General features: G+C 33.8%; 2 protein-coding genes across 3 annotated transcripts; one reads left to right on the top strand and one right to left on the bottom strand.

Moving 5' to 3' along the window:
- Positions 1-2,622: 2,622 nt before the first annotated feature.
- On the bottom strand, positions 2,623-7,063 carry LOC134710950 (SAYSvFN domain-containing protein 1-like). Its single transcript, XM_063571373.1, has 2 exons — positions 6,922-7,063; positions 2,623-5,189 (listed from the first exon to the last, which is right to left on the bottom strand). The coding sequence occupies exons 1-2, from the start codon at positions 7,030-7,032 to the stop codon at positions 4,824-4,826; spliced, it is 477 nt and encodes a 158-aa protein (XP_063427443.1). The 5' UTR covers positions 7,033-7,063; the 3' UTR covers positions 2,623-4,823.
- Positions 7,064-11,227: 4,164 nt separating this feature from the next.
- Positions 11,228-16,332, top strand: LOC134709313 (glutamic acid-rich protein-like). 2 transcript variants are annotated; one of them, XM_063569480.1, is made up of 6 exons: positions 11,228-11,380; positions 11,883-12,380; positions 12,763-12,885; positions 13,483-13,559; positions 14,026-14,299; positions 15,836-16,332. In XM_063569480.1, the coding sequence occupies exons 1-6, from the start codon at positions 11,230-11,232 to the stop codon at positions 16,234-16,236; spliced, it is 1,524 nt and encodes a 507-aa protein (XP_063425550.1). In that variant the 5' UTR covers positions 11,228-11,229; the 3' UTR covers positions 16,237-16,332. The 2 variants fall into 2 exon arrangements, with proteins under 2 accessions (XP_063425550.1, XP_063425551.1); XM_063569481.1 differs by lacking the exon at positions 12,763-12,885.
- Positions 16,333-19,622: the final 3,290 nt, after the last annotated feature.

Raw genomic sequence — 19,622 nt, 5'->3', positions numbered from 1 at the left:
AATACATATTTGTTTTAGTAGCTTCCCCTTTATAGATGAATTCTCTCTGTAGTCTTGTGTCAGTGTACTTGACTGGAATGACAGAGGTGGTTAAAAATTTACATGTGTGCTACTCTGCTAAGCATGCAGCATTTATGAGTAAGAGCAAAAACTTGTCAACTCAGAGTCAGAATAATATGTCCAGACAGCGTTACACGTATATATGCAGACTGTTACAAAGCAGGGTTTATATTCATATCACATTATAATATTTAAAAGAAGATGTGGTATGATTGACAATGAGACAACTGTCCTCAAGAGACCAAAGTGACCCAGACATTAACAACTATAGGTCACTGTACAGCCTTCAACAATGAGCAAAGCCCATACCTCATAGTCAGCAATAAAAGGCCCAAAAATGACAATGTTAAACCATTCAAACAAGAAAACTAACAGCCTTATTAATGTACAAAAAATGAACGAAAAAAAAAATATGTAACCCATAAACAAACAACGTCCAGTTAACACAATCTCAGGAGAATCCCTCCAGAAGTGTGGGAAATATTTGGTGTCTTAATACCTGACAAGTAAGGCAATTGAAAGCAGGACCTTGGCATCAAATTTAGCAAAGTTGCCAAGATGAAAAGTGAGAAAATCAAGACTTGAGTAAATCAATTACATTATAATATGACCTACATTACTTCAATGATCACAACTGGTGTTGTTGAAGTTTAAATAAGATATGTTTGCAATATTGGCAACTATCAACAGTTTAGGTAGTAATACACAGTTAGGAAAAAAACTTAAAATTGACACTCATAATTTTTAAACACCCTCTTTCCCCTCCTGTCTAACAAAGAAGGCTTTATATGTGTGTTATGCATGTTTATACTTTTAGAAAGAAAATCTTCCATAGATTTGATTTCTAATGGTCATAAGGGTGAAATATAATCCCTTTTGGGTGTAACCATGGCAACAAGCTGCATTTCTTAGATACAAAATATAGCAAAAAGGGGGGGGGGGGGGGGGGGGGGGTGAACATGTCACAAAAGTCTCCAAAATTTGGTATAAAGGAAAATTTCAATGAATTACAGTGATACCTTTCCTGAATCCATAGGTTTATATCTATCAAGTGGTCCAAAAAAAATCATATGCTTTCCTGCTCGTTTTTCCATAAAATTGAATTGAAAAGATCGAGCGCAAAATCTTTGTAGATAAACACTACAATAATTTATGGACCTATGAACGGTACGGATAGGAAAATACGGACTGTCAATCATAGAAATGGCCTATAAAACATGTTAAAATCAATCTAAATGTTCATATAAACCCACTAAGAAGGCTATATTATTCTTCAATTATCTAAAAATCAATTTTATTGTACAAAAACTTTCATATTTAAAAAATTCACAGGGGCCATAATGCGAAACTAAACTTATAACTGTGTATTGCTACATTACCCAAAAGCCATTCTTTGTATTTTAAGAGTTTTTGCAAGAGTCTTAGTCATTGGATTCATTTAATTTTCATTGATACCAAGTTTTGTGACTTGAGGAAAAATTTAATTTTTGTGAAAACAATCCCCTTATTAGACTTATTCTAATGGTCATCTTTAGGTGTTTTTTTTGTTTTGCCATGGTATTGTTGGGTTGTCTTTAACTAATATTGTGAATATCCCTTTTGTATCAACCAGCTCCATTCTAACATTGGGCATAGAATAGACTGTGTACGGTACATAAGTAATGCAATGAATACCACTTGTGGAGCAGGATCTTCTCACCACTTGTGGAGCAGGATCTTCTCAACACTTGTGGAGCAGGATCTTCTCACCACTTGTGGAGCAGGATCTTCTCAACACTTGTGGAGCAGGATCTTCTCAACACTTGTGGAGCAGGATCTTCTCACCACTTGTGGAGCAGGATCTTCTCAACACTTGTGGAGCAGGATCTTCTCAACACTTGTGGAGCAGGATCTTCTCAACACTTGTGGAGCAGGATCTTCTCACCACTTGATGCACCTAAGATTGCCCCTGGTTTTTGGTTTTGTTTTTGTTGCTCAGTGTTAAATTTTCTTATGTTGTGTTTTGTAGACTTATGGTCGTCTTTAGGTGTGTTTTTTTTTGTCATGGTATTGTTGGTTCGTCTTCCCTTAAAGTGTGAATATCCTTTTCGTATCAACCAGCTCCGTTCTAACATTTGGAATAGAATAGAAAGGCTCTTTACAGAACAGACAAAGAAGTTACAGTAAGAGTAGGAATAGGAATTAACCAATGGATCATGGAAAGGATAGTTTAAAAAAAGCTTGAATGAAAAAAAAATCAGCACATGAGGTAGTCTTAAAAAAACCCATTGATAAACGAATAACTCATCCTAGACATACCATTTTGATATTTTTAAAGCAAGTGTTCATCTTTTTTCAAATACATTTTATCAGCATGGCATGTACATGCACACACTGCAGTAAACTGGACTAAACTTCCAAGCTGAATCAAATTTACGTGTAGGAAAATTAAACCATTATTTCGAACTGCAACATGTTCATTTATGCATTTTCTTGTATAGAAACAAGCATTTTCAGGCCAAAAAGGAACATTAGTTAACAATTGATATATTATTTTATTTTGATAATAATAAATCCAACAATAAAAAGAATTGCTCAACCAAATGACAAAATTGGTATTAAAACAAAAATACACAATTTATAAATACAACAATGTATATAAATATTTTACATTTAGTCCTATCTGCACAATTGCACAATTAAACAAAAAATACATGACATTCCATTTGTTGTTTTTTGGTGGGTTTTTTTAACAAAATAAGCATAAAAACAATGATATATTTCATGGGAAATAACTGTTTGCATCTACAATGTAACTATGATTTTGATATAAAAAAAATATGTAATAGTGCTCTCCCTTTCCACCAAAAATGAAAATAATGATAAAGAAATTGAGGTTAGGGTAAATGATTAACAAATTGATGGCTTAATGTCCAGTGGTAAATATTTGATGCATAACCCTAACAAGTGCAAAAAATATATATATCATTTACCAGGATCTGAAAATGGGTCAAGCAAATCCGAAATAAGACTACATGGATGGAATAGACATTTACTGATTCTAGATAAAAATATTGAAAGATAAATTTACTTGGGTAGTGATAATTTCAAAATGATCAACATTCTGAGCTGCACAAAATAAGTGTCATTCAACCAAATGAGCCACCACCATCTCAGATAGTTGTACATATTGTAATATATGACCTCAAATAAACTTTTTGTAATAAAATGATAAGGTTAAGCAAAACTTAACTCAACCATTATCCACTCCACAAGTTACAGGGATGTCTGATGATAAATGTTTATTTTTAAATAAACAGATCATTATTTCCATACACACATCTGTAAACCAGGGTAACAATAAAAGTTTAATTATTTATTTGATTTGATTCAGATCTAGTATAAAGGTTAATTTGTATTGAGAGATTCAGTGTACATTTATGCAAATAAGTCATTTTTTATTTAGTGTTAAGATTTCAAAATCTCAACTCAGCATATCGAGACAAACAATGAATATATACATCAGATATCTCATCCTGTCAGTACTTTTGCAACTGAGACTACCATAACTATTGTGGGCTAGTTTATTTTTGTGAATACAAATTATAGTGGTTTAGGAAAAGCTTGCAATTTCTTGGGATATTAAATTTCGTGGTTTTGCAAAATTCTGCACATATTCCAATAGAAAATTTAACAAATTGGTTCCACCGTACCCATGAAATCCACAAAAATTGATATGCAACAAATAATAATGAATCCCCAGTATGTGTTATAGTGGTATCAGTAAACCTCAATATATAAAACATTCTCAAAAAAAAGTAAAATAATAAATACACAGGATCATGGGACAGTACAAAGTTAGTTCTAATAAAAATAAAATAAAATGGATTAAACAGTTGTATTGCAATACAGATGGCAAACTAACACCAAAAATATGAGGGACATAAAAAAATATACTTTTTCTTATGGCTATAAATTATGAAAGTTGATGTCTTAATCACCATAGTAAGTCATTAATCCAACACTTTCATGGTCAATAGTCAAGTTATTTGACATCGTAAAAGGAGTCAACTTAAGCAGGAATTACTCTTGCTATTAGTTTTACTGAAAAAACTTAAAACATGTTAAATATGATTAAATACAGCATTTACCTTGTTTACAGATAGTCAAAGATTGTTTTCTCTCCCAACTTTACAGAATACTCGCTTTTTTTAGATTGATTTTAACTTTTAAAGTAAGGGCTTGGAGGTTGACCGATGTGTTTTATGTGTTTCATCATACCTTAAAAATAAATTACCAATACAGAAATAAACAAAATAACTGGGTATCACAATTCAATGTTCACAGCACTTTCCATTCAACTCACACAGTTACCAAAGATCTATAGTGTCTTAGTTTTTTAAAACTGATTGTTTAAGAGGAGTTACAGACAAAATTGTTCTAGTAGAATTAAACAAAAGTCACTTGGATCAAGCCTTTTCAGCTTTATATACATGATGATGTAAGCATTACTTTTTTCACATCCTTTTAAATTTTTCAAAAGTTTTTGGATTAATTTAAATTAAAATTGATTTACAACATGTACAAAGGATCCATGGTTCATGCTGTAAGACAAGAATCAATATTAAAACTAGGAAAATAGATCATTCCAATGCCATGAATGTTTTAAGATCACATTTCAATATATTGATTAACACAGACACAGTAAAACTGCTTTTGTTTGTGAGACAAATAAGTTATTGAATAATCACAAAATTATCTTCATTACATCATGTACATTAATATCAATGAACAGATCCTGGTCCAAATCTCAGTTCTTTTTCTAGTTGTTCTGCAGTAAATGTTCCATCAATTCTCTCACAATTTTTATTAAACACAGAATAAGCACTTAAATGATTCGGATCTCTCTCAGTCCTCATACTGAAGTACATTATGAACAGTACAGATATGGCAAAATAAACGGCACCAAATTGTAACTGTATGAAATAATACCAAAGTCCTAACCACACTGATAATAGCACTGATAGCTGTATGTATCTTGGAATGTGGTCCAAGAGCTTCTGGATTATTGATTTGGGTTTCGGTTGCAGAACGTATTGGTTTGGATAATCATTAGTGGCAACTGTTGTTGTTTTGTCCTCTTTTTTGAACTGCAATATAAGACCAACAGTTGAAAATTTTCATGATTTTATTAAAAAGTAAAATGATTTCATTAATGCCTTCTAAAAATAGCTGAATTTGAATATTAAAGGAAAGTTGTACTATAAGGGTACAAGTCAAATCGGCACCTGGTCAAATCGACACCCATAGAAAAAGTCATATCGGCACCAGGTTAAATCGGCATCTAGTCAAATCGGCACCTATTCAAAGTCAATTCGGCATCCAATAAAATTTGATATAATATATGGGACTGGGACTATTATGCTTAGTTAGTAATTTAAGTATACTAGCATAATAGTCCCAAATATATATAGATATTTCTAAAAACGTATAAATTCGATCATGATTTATTTTGTTAAAAAGCATCAAGCTGTAAAAATACAAAAGTTGATCATTTAAAGTTTTCTCAACATTATGTGACTGATGTTTTCATGGTTTTGATAAATTAAAAATTTTCTTTTCAATTAATAAATAACTTTAATCAAGTACATATTGAAAACACAATGTAACACCAGCTTTTGTTTCGCATATTTCTGTCATATTTTCACAACTATATGACATAATCTAATAGCGAGAATTAATACACAAACATGATTAGACCACAAAAAGACTTTTTATGGATATATGTGGTATCAGGAGAAATTAAAATTCGAATGTAAACTATTCAGGTATCCTCATTTCCATTGTGAGGACAAGGGTAATAGCACGAAATGTTAGGTTAAAGTATATAAATTTGAATTTAAAGATTGAACTAGAACATTTTTAAAGATAAACTTGTATCACCTGGTGTAAGAAAATGTGTGTCAAAAAACTTATAACTTGTACCAAAACCCTGTACAAATTATAAATTGTACAAAGTTATATTTTGTACACATCATATATTAAACAAATTTAACATGGGTGCCGAATTGACTACATCAAGTGCCGATTTAACCAGGTGCCAATTTGACTAGGTGCCGATTTGACTATACTGGGTGCCGATTTGACCAAGTGCCGATTTAACCTGGTGCCGATTTGACTAGAATTCGTACTATAAAATATAGTTGAATTTGAACTGAGCAGACTTTCAAGGATGCATTGCAAAATTTATTTCAATCTGATGTAAATTTGACTTACATGTATTTGTAACAAAACAAATTTTATCTGATGATGTAATTTTTTAATTGAAATTGGCTAGTTATGATAAATCAGTTGATTGCAGTTATAAATTTACTCTTGAATTTATAAACAATTGTAATCTTTTCTGTCCCTTAAATTTAAAACTATAACCAGATCATCTGAATTACAAGAACCAAGGATTTGTATACTACACAAATCCTTGCAAGAACAAATCTATATTTGTTACATTGCAGTTTTGAAGAAATCAGGTAATGCATTATATCAGAGGCTGCGTTGACACCAGGGACTCCACTGTACATCAAGGTGCTGTCAGCTTTAAAACTTGTAATAAACATGAATATTTTTGATAAAGTGTGATATAAACCTATGTCTTTTAACTGCTTTCCAAAATTGGAGGGTGAAAGAGAAATCAATGCATGAAAAGGTAGATCATCCATAAGCTTTGTCCTGAATAAGAAGATAATGAACCTGTATAAATTAATAAGCGAAAGTTGCAATAAAGAATAATGTAGTCTACTTTCAGTTTCACTTTAAATTGTTGCACGCCACGTCATCGCGAAAAGAATAGTAAAGGGTGGTTAATTAACATATATTTATAATTACATATGGAAGTTGAATCCAGCTGCAAAATCTAAAAAGCCTCTCGGACAAAGTTTGAGTCTTGTAATACTGTTTTTGCTTTGCTGCTCTGTATTGGGCCAATTTTTCTTCCATGTTTACAATTGAGGAGATATTAATTTTAGAGTGTTTTCCGGAGTAGGATCGACGTGGTTCATCCTGTTCCCACACTACTGAATTATTGACACAACGCACGACAATCCTTCAACATCATTGAAATTGTTTGGTCAAATTGATTTCACGGATAAATATTATTATCCGTACATCGTATATTTTAAGATTTGGATTATCTTTTTTTGTTGAGAAAGATTTCTGCAGATATTTTCAGGTTTGTTTGAGACATGTTGTCAGATGGGACCCATTAGTAGTTTCCATGTGGGAAACTATCAGACCGATCTATTTGATGTCTGCGGCGGTTTTAGCTGTTCCCCTAATGGATCGGAAGTTTATTTCCGATATCCTTTGTCATAGGATTTTCGGCTTTCCTCTGACCAGGAATACAGCTGGGTATTTAGCGGTATCGGTTTGGATTCCAAGTATGTCCTCTCCGGTTTCCCGTTCGTTGTCTAGGCATTTGTGCGGCATCCGGGGTGACATTATCTTTTATTTTGTATATAATGTTTTTTTTTATATTATGCATTTTTTTTATATATTTTTGAGGATGAGTGAGTCAGGTGAGTGGGTGTGTTCGTATGCTGTATTACATTGTACTTGTTGTTTTGGGGAAGGTTAACTTTCGGGTAGTAAGACCCGTCACGGCCAGGCTGGGAGACTGGATAGGCAAATGCTCACATTAAATCTGTACCGATCGCGATACAGTGTGTTAAATGTCTTCCTTTTTACACCATAACCCATGGTGGTGCTCCTAATAAAGGAGGAAGACACAGAACATACATACATACATACTGAGAGCAATTCGATGTTTGCAATTTTTAAATATCCCAACTTTCTTGTTTTCGTTTCTTCAAGTTTAATTAACTTTTGAATGAATAAATGAAAAAATATGGTCCGCAAATAGTCAAAAAATAACACAAGGACCTAAGAGCCAGAGGCGGATTTAGGGGGGGGGGGGGGGCAGGGGGCCCGGCCCCCCCCCCCCCCCCCTTTTTGGGAAAAATTTGTGTTTAGTTTAGTTTTAGTTTAGTTTAGTTTTAGTTTAAACATATTTATTTATAGTGGATTGGGAAACAAGTTTTACAACTTATATTAATCCCTTTCCACTTTGCGGGTGCGAGTGCTGCCTTGTAGCGGCATTAGCCTACTCTTTTCGAAATCTACAAGGGTGTCTTTAACGTGCAAGAGATATGGCTCTCTCTTAACACGGGTCAGCCATTTATCGTCCCCTTCCGACGGACTATCATCGTTTCCTCAAGACCATACTCGCAAATGGTGTCAAGGGAGAGCCGAAAATTGAGTTCCTGAAATTTTCATCCCGAACGGGAATCGAACCAGGAACCTTTGTGTTAGTAGTCTGATGCACTAACCACTACACCACGGCTCTCTAAAAAAATGTGTGCTGCTTATATAGGGAATCACTGGAGCGTGACCGGAGCGGGCCCCCTCTTAGGTCAGTTAGTGGGCCCCCACTTACGAAAATTTCTGGATCCACCACTGTAAGAGCTACGGTTCCGCAGTTAAGAAGAGGGACGAAAGATACCTTAATTGAATGAAACTACATGTTGCTAAAAAAAATATACTCAGATGAGTAAAATCTAAGACCAAAAATACATGAACAGTGCAACAGTAGTTTCATGCATAGGCGCCGCGCGTGAATTCAGAATTCGGATTTTTTTCAGTCGTTTTTAGCACTGATTTTTCAATTCAAGGTCATTTGTATCTGGGAATCGTATATTAATATAGTCACAGTGTGTATATAACATACTTATGGATGGTAAAATAAGAAATTTTTCTTGAATTTGATCACAGCAAATTTACTCTCAACACGAAAATACGTATACTATTGTAAACATTCAGTACTGAACTGTTCGATCGAAAGTACCAATAAAATCAATATATAAAACACTGAGGCTACCAAAGAACTGTTCAAGTTATCGCGAAGACCACAAGCCATGATTGATTGTTGTTTGCTTTATGTGACATCCAGTGGCAAATATTTCACACAGAACAAAACAATAATTATTTTGACTGAAAGAAGGCTACATGCAAAGTGGTCTGTCTGATCGAAAGGCAAATATTTTTTTAAAGGTGGAATATATCTACTATATTAAATACATTTCACATAGCTGCTTTACTAAGATGATGACGCGGAGCTGAACCTATATAATGATGATGGATTGGTATTTAACGTTCAATGGCAATTTAAAATACATATCATGACAAAAATAGCATTATGTACCCTCATTTGTACAAGACCGACACACAGAGTCGAATTTTATATTGACCTGTGGCTTGTTGATCTTCGACTGCTGCTTTTTAAAGGTATTTCTCAATGGAAATTATACATCTAATAATTTTCACATAATCTACAAGGCAACAGTCCGAAATCTTCATGACCGAACTAGTTCTTATTCCAATGCGACGATTATTTTTCCTTACTCCTAAATGCCGCATGCTTAGTTTAAAAGCAAAACATCTTTTGGTTTGGCTCGATCGCGGATCTGTTTCACAACCTCCTGCACTCGAGCCGATCATGCTACAATGATCGAGACCACAGAGGCGATTATACTAAATAAGGCGAATGATACCAATGGAACGTTCAAGCTAATTTTTTGGGGCCTTTTATGGTCATAGCTTGCTGTTTGATGTGAGCCTAGGCTTCGTGTTGAAGACCGTGCGCAAAAGCGGACCCAGTCATCTTCCAAAAGGGTGGTTCCAAGATAAAAAGAGGATTCCAGGCATATGTCCCCATTCAAATGCTTTGTCCATTGATCGTCCAAAAAAAAGGGGTGATTTAAAACCCCTGGAAACCTCCCCCTGAATCCGCCATGCTGTACTGCCTCGTAATATTGCTGGTTTGTTGAAATGTCTAATAGTACTGTCGGGTGATGTTTGTCGTAGTGTCTTCTATATATTTCTGTCGATTGTTGTTGTGTTGTTGGCGCTGTTATGCCTTGTATTTCTGTTGTCTGGTGTTGGTATTGTCTGTTAAGATCACTGTCTAATTCCATGTTTCAGTTATTCCGTTTATGGCTTCCACTTTCCCTGTATAGTTTTGTAGATGGCGGTCACATTCCTTGTACATTGTTCTATGGCCTTCGTATTCACTGTATAATTCTATATTGATATATATTCTTGTGATAACTTATTAACGATCATTAACTAACACACTAGTATCAAAAACTGGTAACACTGAACTCATTAAATAACACAATGAATTAGAAAACACGGATAACAACTTATTAACTAACACAGTGAATCAACAAAAACGAGTAACAGCTTTCTAACTAACAAAAAAAACTAACAAACCTGGGTTACAACTGATTAATTAACAAAATAATTCAATAAACACAGATACCAACTAAAACAATAAACTAACAAAAAACACGGATAACAACTCATTGGTCGTCACCACACAGAAAAAGAAGATAACAGAGAATCGGACAAAACTATCCCGCAGCTGCGCTGTTACAATACTTCGTCATAAATGTATCCAATGCCGACGTTATTGTCGATATATCGCCAATACGTTGTAGCAGGATAAAATTTTATAAGACATACAATCAACTTTGTTCAGCATTTTAGACATTAGACAATTAGAAAGACAAGTCTGGTGAGTAATGTTATTTCACTTTTTTCAATTCACGTGTTTTTTTTTATCAATTTGTTTATTGGAAACCCCCTTTGAACTCAAAATCTGCATTTAAGAAATAGCAGTATGATCTCAAATCGAATCACGACATTATATTTTTTATTGCTGATGGCATAAACATTTCAGGTTCAGTGGACATTTCTGTTGAATTCATTCTTTATTATGAGCGGGACCTCCTAAAAACGTTAAATCCACAAATCGATTCCAGAAAAAAAACATACTTACTTTAGACTAGTCCTATAACATATGACTTTGCATTCTTATTCAATTTTTAACGTTTTTTAATGCGATAGTATTTTTTTTTATCAGAAATGTTAATAGAAACAGTAAATAATGCCCTGATGTCATATGTCATAGGACTTACTTAAGACAAACATTTTGGAAATATAACATATAACAGTACTAGTAGCCAAAACCGAGAAGAACATAAACATAAAAAAAGAGAAAAAAGGGGGAGTGTCGGGTAAAAGGATTTCGTAATAAATTTTAAACATTATAGTTATTCAACAATTTATAGGTTAAGAATGTCCACTAGTGAAGAGGAAAATAAGCGTTTTGCATTGTCTGGATTCTGTGAGGCACGTTCGAGTACGGCTGAATTTGAATGTTCGCTTGAAGACATACCCGACAAAAAGGCCGCAGAAGCGAAGGGTCCAGTTTGGAAAATGATATTAAGTAAGTCAGTAATAATAATAATTAATGAAAGAGAGAGGTGTTTTTCTCTGATCCGATTAAAATCAGGCTTACAGTTGGATAAAAAGATCAAGTATTGTCCAACAAATTGTCAGTTCCGATTCTGTCACTGTATTATAAGGTCCATATTTATATATCTGTTCACAGTTTTGTAAGATGTTTTCTGTACTATTTCGTTTGATTACGTTTGATAGTTTTACTCTTTCGATTCAAGATTGAGTTGCGGGAGACATTTACGGCCAATCATCATATACAATATGTCTCGCTAAAATTCGTGAATAACTTAAGCTTACAGCCATCAAACAAGGGCGCTAAATATAAACTGTTTGACCAATTATGCTGTTTTTACAGTTTATAAAGAATAATTTTAATGTACCATCTCAATCTTTCCGTTTGAAATTTAATATTTGATAACCAGTATTTAAAATGTGTAAACTGGCTGATTTTCCTAAAATATGAATATTTATTTAATTATTTTTTACAGAAAGTATAAACAATGACGAGGAGAGACCAGACAAGGATGAGGATGTTCCAAAAGAAAGTGAAAATGAAGAAGAGGAGTTACCAGACAAGGATGAGGATGTTCCAAAAGAAAGTGAAAACGAAGAAGAGGAGTTACCAGACAAGGATGGGGATGTTCCAAAAGAAAGTGAAAACGAAGAAGAGGAGTTACCAGACAAGGATGAGGATGTTCCAAAAGAATGTGAAAATGAAGAAGAGGAGTTACCAGACAAGGATGGGGATGTTCCAAAAGAAAGTGAAAACGAAGAAGAGGAGAGACCAGACAAGGATGAGGATGTTCCAAAAGAAAGTGAAAATGAAGAAGAGGAGTTACCAGACAAGGATGGGGATGTTCCAAAAGAAAGTGAAAACGAAGAAGAGGAGTTACCAGACAAGGATGGGGATGTTCCAAAAGAAAGTGAAAACGAAGAAGAGGAGTTACCAGAAAATATTGAGGATATGACAAGAGAGGAAAGAATGGGTAATTGAAATGATTCTCTCATAATTTTGTTGAATTATTACTATAACCGTTTGCTAGTTCTAAATCTGTTACGAATATTTATCAAATTTTTTCACTGCTAATGACATATCTGATTAAATAAGGAGACGTGGTATGATTGCTAATGAAGTTGATGTAAGCACAACATGTGACTGGACGGCCTTCAGTCACATAAAGATTGTGTCGGGCTATAACGTGTTTGAGAACACTCAATCTATTCCAGTATAGATATAAGAAGATGTGGTAAGAGCGCAAATGAGACAACTCTCCACCCAAGTCACAATGTATAAAAGTAAGCCATTTACAATAGGTCAACATGGAAAAAGATTTTCCTATAATATGAATATTTATTTAATTATTTTAGCAGAAAGTATAAACAATGATGAGAAGAGACCAGACAAGGATGAGGATGTGCCAACAGAAAGTGAAAACGAAGAAGAGGAGTTACCAGAAAATATTGAGGATATGACAAGAGAGCAAAGAATGGGTAATTGAAATGTTTCTTTCATAATTTTGTTGAATTATTACTATAACCGTTTACTAGTTCTGAATCTGTTACGAAAATATCAAATTTCTTCACTGCTAATGACATATCTGATTAATAAGGTGACGTGGTATGATTGCGAATGAATTAAACTGGTCCGCCATTCCATCTATGTATAGCCTTGCACCGATCATATCGCCTTGTTGAATGTTCTTTCCGGTAGCCTTAGTTAGTAGACAGATATATCATATACGATAATTTGTCTATAATATAATATGAGACTACCATAATATCAGATAATAATCTAATAAGCACAGCATGTGACTGGACGTCCTTTAGCTACTTAAAGAATGTGTCGGGCTATAACGTGTTTGAGAACACTCAATCTATTCCTGTGTATAGATATAAGGAGATGTGGTAAAAGCGCAAATGAGACAACTCTCCATCCAAGTCATAGTGAATAAAAGTAAACCATTTATAATAGGTCAACATGGAAAAATAGTCCAACAGAATAACACGATAAAACAGAATGTTACCACTAAATATTTTGGCCCAGGAAACGTTAGTTATTAAAATATTAACTCTTTTTTTTATTTCTAGAATTTGCAATCAAAATGATAAACAAATATAGGAACGCACAGAATCCACCAAAGAATGACATCGACCAGACCATTAAGGTAAAATAGATAAATAAGAGGAAATTAGTAAACGTGCAATTGTAAATTATGATACAGCAGGAACATATATATTAATAGATATACTGTTCCCAGGATACAGGTATCAATCACAAGTTAAGCTATTACTGCAATAGTGTCTGAATTGCTGTTCTGAATAAGCATACAGTAAGTTAAAGGTTTTAACAATGAAACAAACAACAATATAGAGAGATTAGTCGTAATTTGTAGAGAGAGAGAGATGAGTCGTAATTTGTAGAGAGAGAGAGATAATTCGTAATTTGTAGAGTGTAGAGAGAGAGAGAGATTAGTCGTAATTTGTAGAGTGTAGAGTGTAGAGAGAGAGATAATTCGTAATTTGTAGAGTGTAGAGAGAGAGAGAGAGATTAGTCGTAATTTCTAGAGAGAGAGATATGAGTGACAACACCACCCACGAAGGTATTACATGTTAAATGTTATATGTTTGTAGGATCCAGTCCAGAATTCTGGTCAAAATGGATCAGCGAATGACAAAGAAACAAAAAATGACGAAAAAAGGAAGAGAAGAGAAATTATAAAAGAAGAAAAATTACAGTTGAAAAAGTCTAAGGAAGAGAAAAAGTACGTAAACGCACAATGTAAAGCTATTGAAAAGAATATGAAGAAATACGACAAGTATGTCAATTTATTTAGGAAGAAGGAAGAAAAGAGAAGAAAAAAGATGGCAAAGATGGGAGAAAAAGCACAAAAGATGTTGGAAAAGGGTATTTATTTAATTGTCATTTCAACTTACTTCAGATTTTTCCTAATTAAACAAGTTCGGGTGCACGCCGGTGACACGACGAATAGTCTTCTTTTTTACTTCAACACGTGTCTATGAAGGGAAAAACTCAATGAGAGAAATATATAAAATTTGAATTCCATCATCATATTTCACACATGTTTAACTATCTAGTATGAAGCACTTAAAAATGAGGGGCGGAGATTCCAGAGACAGAGACAGTCAAACGCATCGATCAAATAAAAACTGACAATGCCATGGCTAAAAATGGGACAGACAAACAAACAAAAACTGACAATGCCATGGCTAAAAATGGGACAGACAAATAAAAACTGACAATGCCATGGCTAAAAATGGGACAGACAAATAAAAACTGACAATGCCATGGCTAAAAATGGGACAGACAAACAAACAAAAACTGACAATGCCATGGCTAAAAATGGGACAGACAAACAAACAAAAACTGACAATGCCATGGCTAAAAATGGGACAGACAAACAAACAAAAACTGACAATGCCAAGGCTAAAAATGGGACAGACAAACAAACAAAAACTGACAATGCCATGGCTAAAAATGGGACAGACAAACAAACAAAAACTGACAATGCCAAGGCTAAAAATGGGACAGACAAACAAACAAAAAATAGTACTATGCCATGGCTAAAAATGGGACAGACAAACAAACAAAAACTGACAATGCCATGGCTAAAAATGGGACAGACAAACAAACAAAAACTGACAATGCCATGGCTAAAAATGGGACAGACAAACAAACAAAAACTGACAATGCCAAGGCTAAAAATGGGACAGACAAACAAACAAAAAATAGTACTATGCCATGGCTAAAAATGGGACAGACAAACAAACAAAAAATAGTACTCAAGACACAACATAGAAAACTAAAGACTCAATAACACGAACATTAACAATAACTGGGGGTGATCTCAGGTGCTGCGGAAGGGTTAGTAGATCCTGCTGCACATGTTGCAGAACTCACACACTGGGATGTTATAAAGTCAACACTATGCATGTATAAATCATATATCTGGCAATTTTCCTTTTCACCCTAATAAAACTTAACTAATAACTGTACAATCTCTTGGCTTGTTAGAATTTCCACTGTAATACTGGCAATAACTCTTTCTAAGATATTATTCAGAGTTCTACTACAGAAGCACATTGAGGACCTTCCAAAAATATAGTTTGAACTCAAAATCACGATTAGACACATACAATTTATGAACAATTTGACTTATTTGCAGTTTGTTAGGAATAACTTGGTAGTTTAGTGAAAAGAGAGACAAAATGTATACATAAAATTTTACAAATTTTTGACAAATTTCGGATGAGGACATTCCCTCCCCCCCCCCCCCCCCCCCAAAAAAAAAAACCACCCCAACAAAACCCAAAACAAACAAACAAACAAACTAACACACAAACTCCATTATGCATCTAAGTTTAAAACTTAATAAAAAATACTTTTTGTTATTAAATCCAACGTTTACGTTTATGTTTCCAGAAATGAAGAAGATCGAGAAACAAAGAGTAAAGGACGAAAAGAAAGAACAAGTCAAAGCTATTGATAATGTACAGGAAAAACAATATGATATAAAAACAGTGAAACCAAATGAAGAGACAGGGAATGGTGAAGACGAAATGGAGAAAAAAGATAAAACTATCGATGTTAATGGGCAAACACAAAATGATGTCACGAAAAACGAAACTGAGAAAAAGACAGAGAGAATCGAAGAACAGATAATCAGCTGTAATAATATTGAAAAGAATGAAAAAGATGCAAAAGACGTTGAAATGAATACCAAAAATACCGAAAAGAAAACCTCATTTACTGCCAGAATCAGTGGATTCTTTCGATCTTTATCGTGTATCAAAGGGCAGAAAAAAAGCAAAGATGTGTGTTGATGATTTTTTGTTATTTATTCTAATTTTTTACATTCCATGTTCTTAATAAAAAGTCTTGAAGGATCTGTTTTATCAATAGACATTAATTAAGCTTTATTCTAGCATTTTGTTTCCAAGTTAAGCTGTGTTGATTAACAAGTTATCTCATTACTGTACTTAATAAAATCAACGGTACCAATTTTGTTGCACCAGATGCGCATTTCGACAATACATGTCTCTTCAGTGATGCTCGTGGCCAAAATAAGCGTATTTTCTAAATGAGAAGGCAAAAGCAATTGGTTATTACTAGTAGTAGGTAGTAATTTGGCAACAAACTAGCTTTTAAAAACAACTAGATATAGGAAGAAGTGGTATGGAGTGCCAATTAGACAACTCTCCATCCAAGACACACGTTATAAGAGTACACCATTATAGGTCAATGTACCGCTTTCAGTTCTATTAGTAAGGCATCAGTCTGGACAAGGGATTTTTTTTTAATTTTTTTAAAATTTTCTAAGCCATACGATTTTTCAAACTGTACTGTAAGTTAATTCAGTGAAAAGTGGATTATCCTGATTAAACATGTTTTGAAATCTTTCGTATCCAAGTTAAGTTTTGAATAACTACTAAATAAACACACACATACACACACACACCAACACACCAAAACACACACACAACCACACACACACACATGTCAAAACACTTTTTTAAATATTAATATACTTACAAAGGTTCTGCAAAACTTACTGCCGATTGCATTGAGTGTGTTTACAAAGGTAATATCTTTGGTTAGCTTGCCTGCTAGCTGAAGCATGAAGTCATTTTGAAGTTAGGTAAACCATCCACTTTTAGAGTAGAATAGTCCGACAGATAACCAATATATCTGTTTGTTGGACTAGGCTATTTTGAAATGAGGGTAGTATACTTGAACTTTAATAACTTCACGGTTCAGCTAACACCCAAGCTAACCAAATATATTACCTTTGCCTACACACTCAATGCAATCGACTGTAACATGATGTTCCCTTCACATACTAGTAGTCAGCACCGATGACCTGTTGGTACTGTTTGCTTTTTTTTTTCAATTTTATGTTAACATTGATCTTATCTATATAGCAGCTTTGATTGTATGGGATTACTATAAGTCTTCAATTCTTCGTACTATGAACACCAACATTATTTCATTTCTCCTGAAATACTGTCCAGGCACCTCACGGTAAATGAAGATTACGTAGTTTTATCGATCATCAATTGAATAGTTGTATTGTTGATATTCACCCTATATGTATCAAGTTTTAGATTAGTTTAATTGATCTACAATAAATTTCTTGGTATTCCTAAAAGGTAGATTATACACACAGAAGAAGTATACTTAACAATAAAATTATTTTCATTTACCTGTTATGTTGTGATGTTATACTTCAGTAGAGAGAAGGTTTGGTTCCATTAAAACGTTTAATCCCGCTGCAATTGTTGCACCTGTCCTAAATCAGGAATCTGATGTACAGTAGTTGTCGTCTGTTTATGTGGTTCATAAGTGTTTATCGTTTCTCGTTTTTATTAGACCATTGGTTTTCCCGTTTGAATGGTTTTACACTAGTAATTTTTGAGGCCTTTTATACCTTGCTGTTCGGTTTTAGCCATTGCTCCGGGTTGAAGGACATACTTTGACTTATAAGGGTTTACTTTTGTAAATGGTAAATTGGATGGAAAGTTGTCTCATAAGCACTCATACCTCATCTTCCTATATCTATCAAGCATTTGGAAATGAGGAACGTGTTAAAGATATAACAACCCGACCAAAGAGCTGACAACAGCCGAAGGCCATAATGGATCTTTAATGCAACGAGAAACTCCAACACCCGGAGGCGTGCTTCAGCTGGCCCCGTAATAAAAAAAATATACTAGTTCAGTGATAATTGACCGCATACTCCGAAATATACACAAGAAACTAAAATCCAAAATCATTCAAGACTTACAAAGGCATGGGCTCCTGACTTGGGACATGCGCAAAAATGCGGCGAGATTAATATAAACATGTTTTTGAGATCTCTACCACATGTTTTGTCAATTCAATGAACAACATGGACAAAACACAGATATACATCAACATTAAAACGGTAAAATAAGACGCTTGCTGGACAATGTCTAATTGTGGTGTTTGAAAACATGTTTTTACAAATCCAGCCACGAAATCACAGTGTAAAATGCATACAAAAAGCTTCTTATTTGAAACAGCAAAGTCAACTGTGCTTCTTGAAATAAGTATTTCCATTTGTATTCATCTGAAGAGTTAATGCTTTAATAAAGTTAATCCTATTTTAGCTGATTTTTATAGTTTGTTCTTATGGTTGTACTGTTACGCCACTATGCCAGTAGTTTTGTCTCTTTTGGAGAGTTATCTAACTGCAAGCATCCTCATCTAATTTCGAGTATTTGGTGCTAACATCGAATTTATGAAATCTATAATGGCTATGACCAATGAAAACAGTTAAACATAAACCCGATGAGAAAGACATTCACACCAAAGAAAATACAGTTGCACTAAGGGTGGTGAATACCACAATGGCTTAATGTGAATCTCTCAAGTACGTAGTAAACTATTTAATTTATTAGAAAAAAAACCCTGGAAATTCTGTTAAAAAAGGGACCCATAAAGCTGGTAATATCTGTTAAATATTGCTACTTGTAGCAATTCAGATCGTGCAAAATTCAGCATAAAAGTACTAAAGTATCAGGAATCAAACCAAACGATTATTATCCACATTGATCTGTGTCCACACTTGTTGTGTAATAAAATATCAGTATTTTGCGGCGTCTATACAGCATTCATAATTTTTTTATGTCAAGAACATGGTCCATGACTGTAATTGACAAAGAAAAACTTGAAACAGCAGAAATATTCTGCAAAGTATAACCTACTAATCAGCTAAATGACACGGTGAAATAGTCTACTGGTCCCTTAATTATAGCAGTTATTGCTTTCGAAAAGTGATTTTTATCAACAATAGCTAATTTGGTCTTTCGAAGAAACTATGATAGGTGGGGGATTCATTTAAAAGCTGGAAACAACTAAATCACAAACACTTTGAACTTTTTTGACAAATTTTAGTTTTGACTTATTAACAAACACTGGCAACAACTTATTAATATTCAAATGATAAATTATAGTTATACCAGAAATAAGTTATTTACGCCCAATAAATGACCAAACACTGGTATCAACTTATCAACACATAATAAATTAACGAACACAGATGAACTTATAGACAAACCAAAGAAATTAACAAAAGTCTGTGACAACTTATTGACGAACTCATTACAACTTATCGACGAACACATTACAACTTATTAGCCGTCTTCACAAAGAAAAGGGAGATAACAATAAATACGAGAAAACTCCT

The sequence above is a fragment of the Mytilus trossulus genome, chromosome 3 (genome assembly GCF_036588685.1).
Source record: "Mytilus trossulus isolate FHL-02 chromosome 3, PNRI_Mtr1.1.1.hap1, whole genome shotgun sequence".
Classification (NCBI taxonomy): Eukaryota; Metazoa; Mollusca; class Bivalvia; order Mytilida; family Mytilidae; genus Mytilus; species Mytilus trossulus.
Note: the sequence above shows the minus strand (reverse complement) of the source record. Positions and strands in the feature narration are given on the sequence as shown.

Coding starts and splice junctions, on each gene's coding strand:
- LOC134710950 (XM_063571373.1), bottom strand. CDS start 7,032: ATGGAAGAAAAATTGGCCCAATACAGAGCAGCAAAGCAAAAACAGTAT. Junction 5,190..6,921: donor GCTGGATTCAACTTCCATAT/GTAATTATAAAT, acceptor CTTATATTGCAG/TTCAAAAAAGAGGACAAAAC.
- LOC134709313 (XM_063569480.1), top strand. CDS start 11,230: ATGTCCACTAGTGAAGAGGAAAATAAGCGTTTTGCATTGTCTGGATTC. Junction 12,381..12,762: donor GACAAGAGAGGAAAGAATGG/GTAATTGAAATG, acceptor TAATTATTTTAG/CAGAAAGTATAAACAATGAT. Junction 12,886..13,482: donor GACAAGAGAGCAAAGAATGG/GTAATTGAAATG, acceptor TTTTATTTCTAG/AATTTGCAATCAAAATGATA.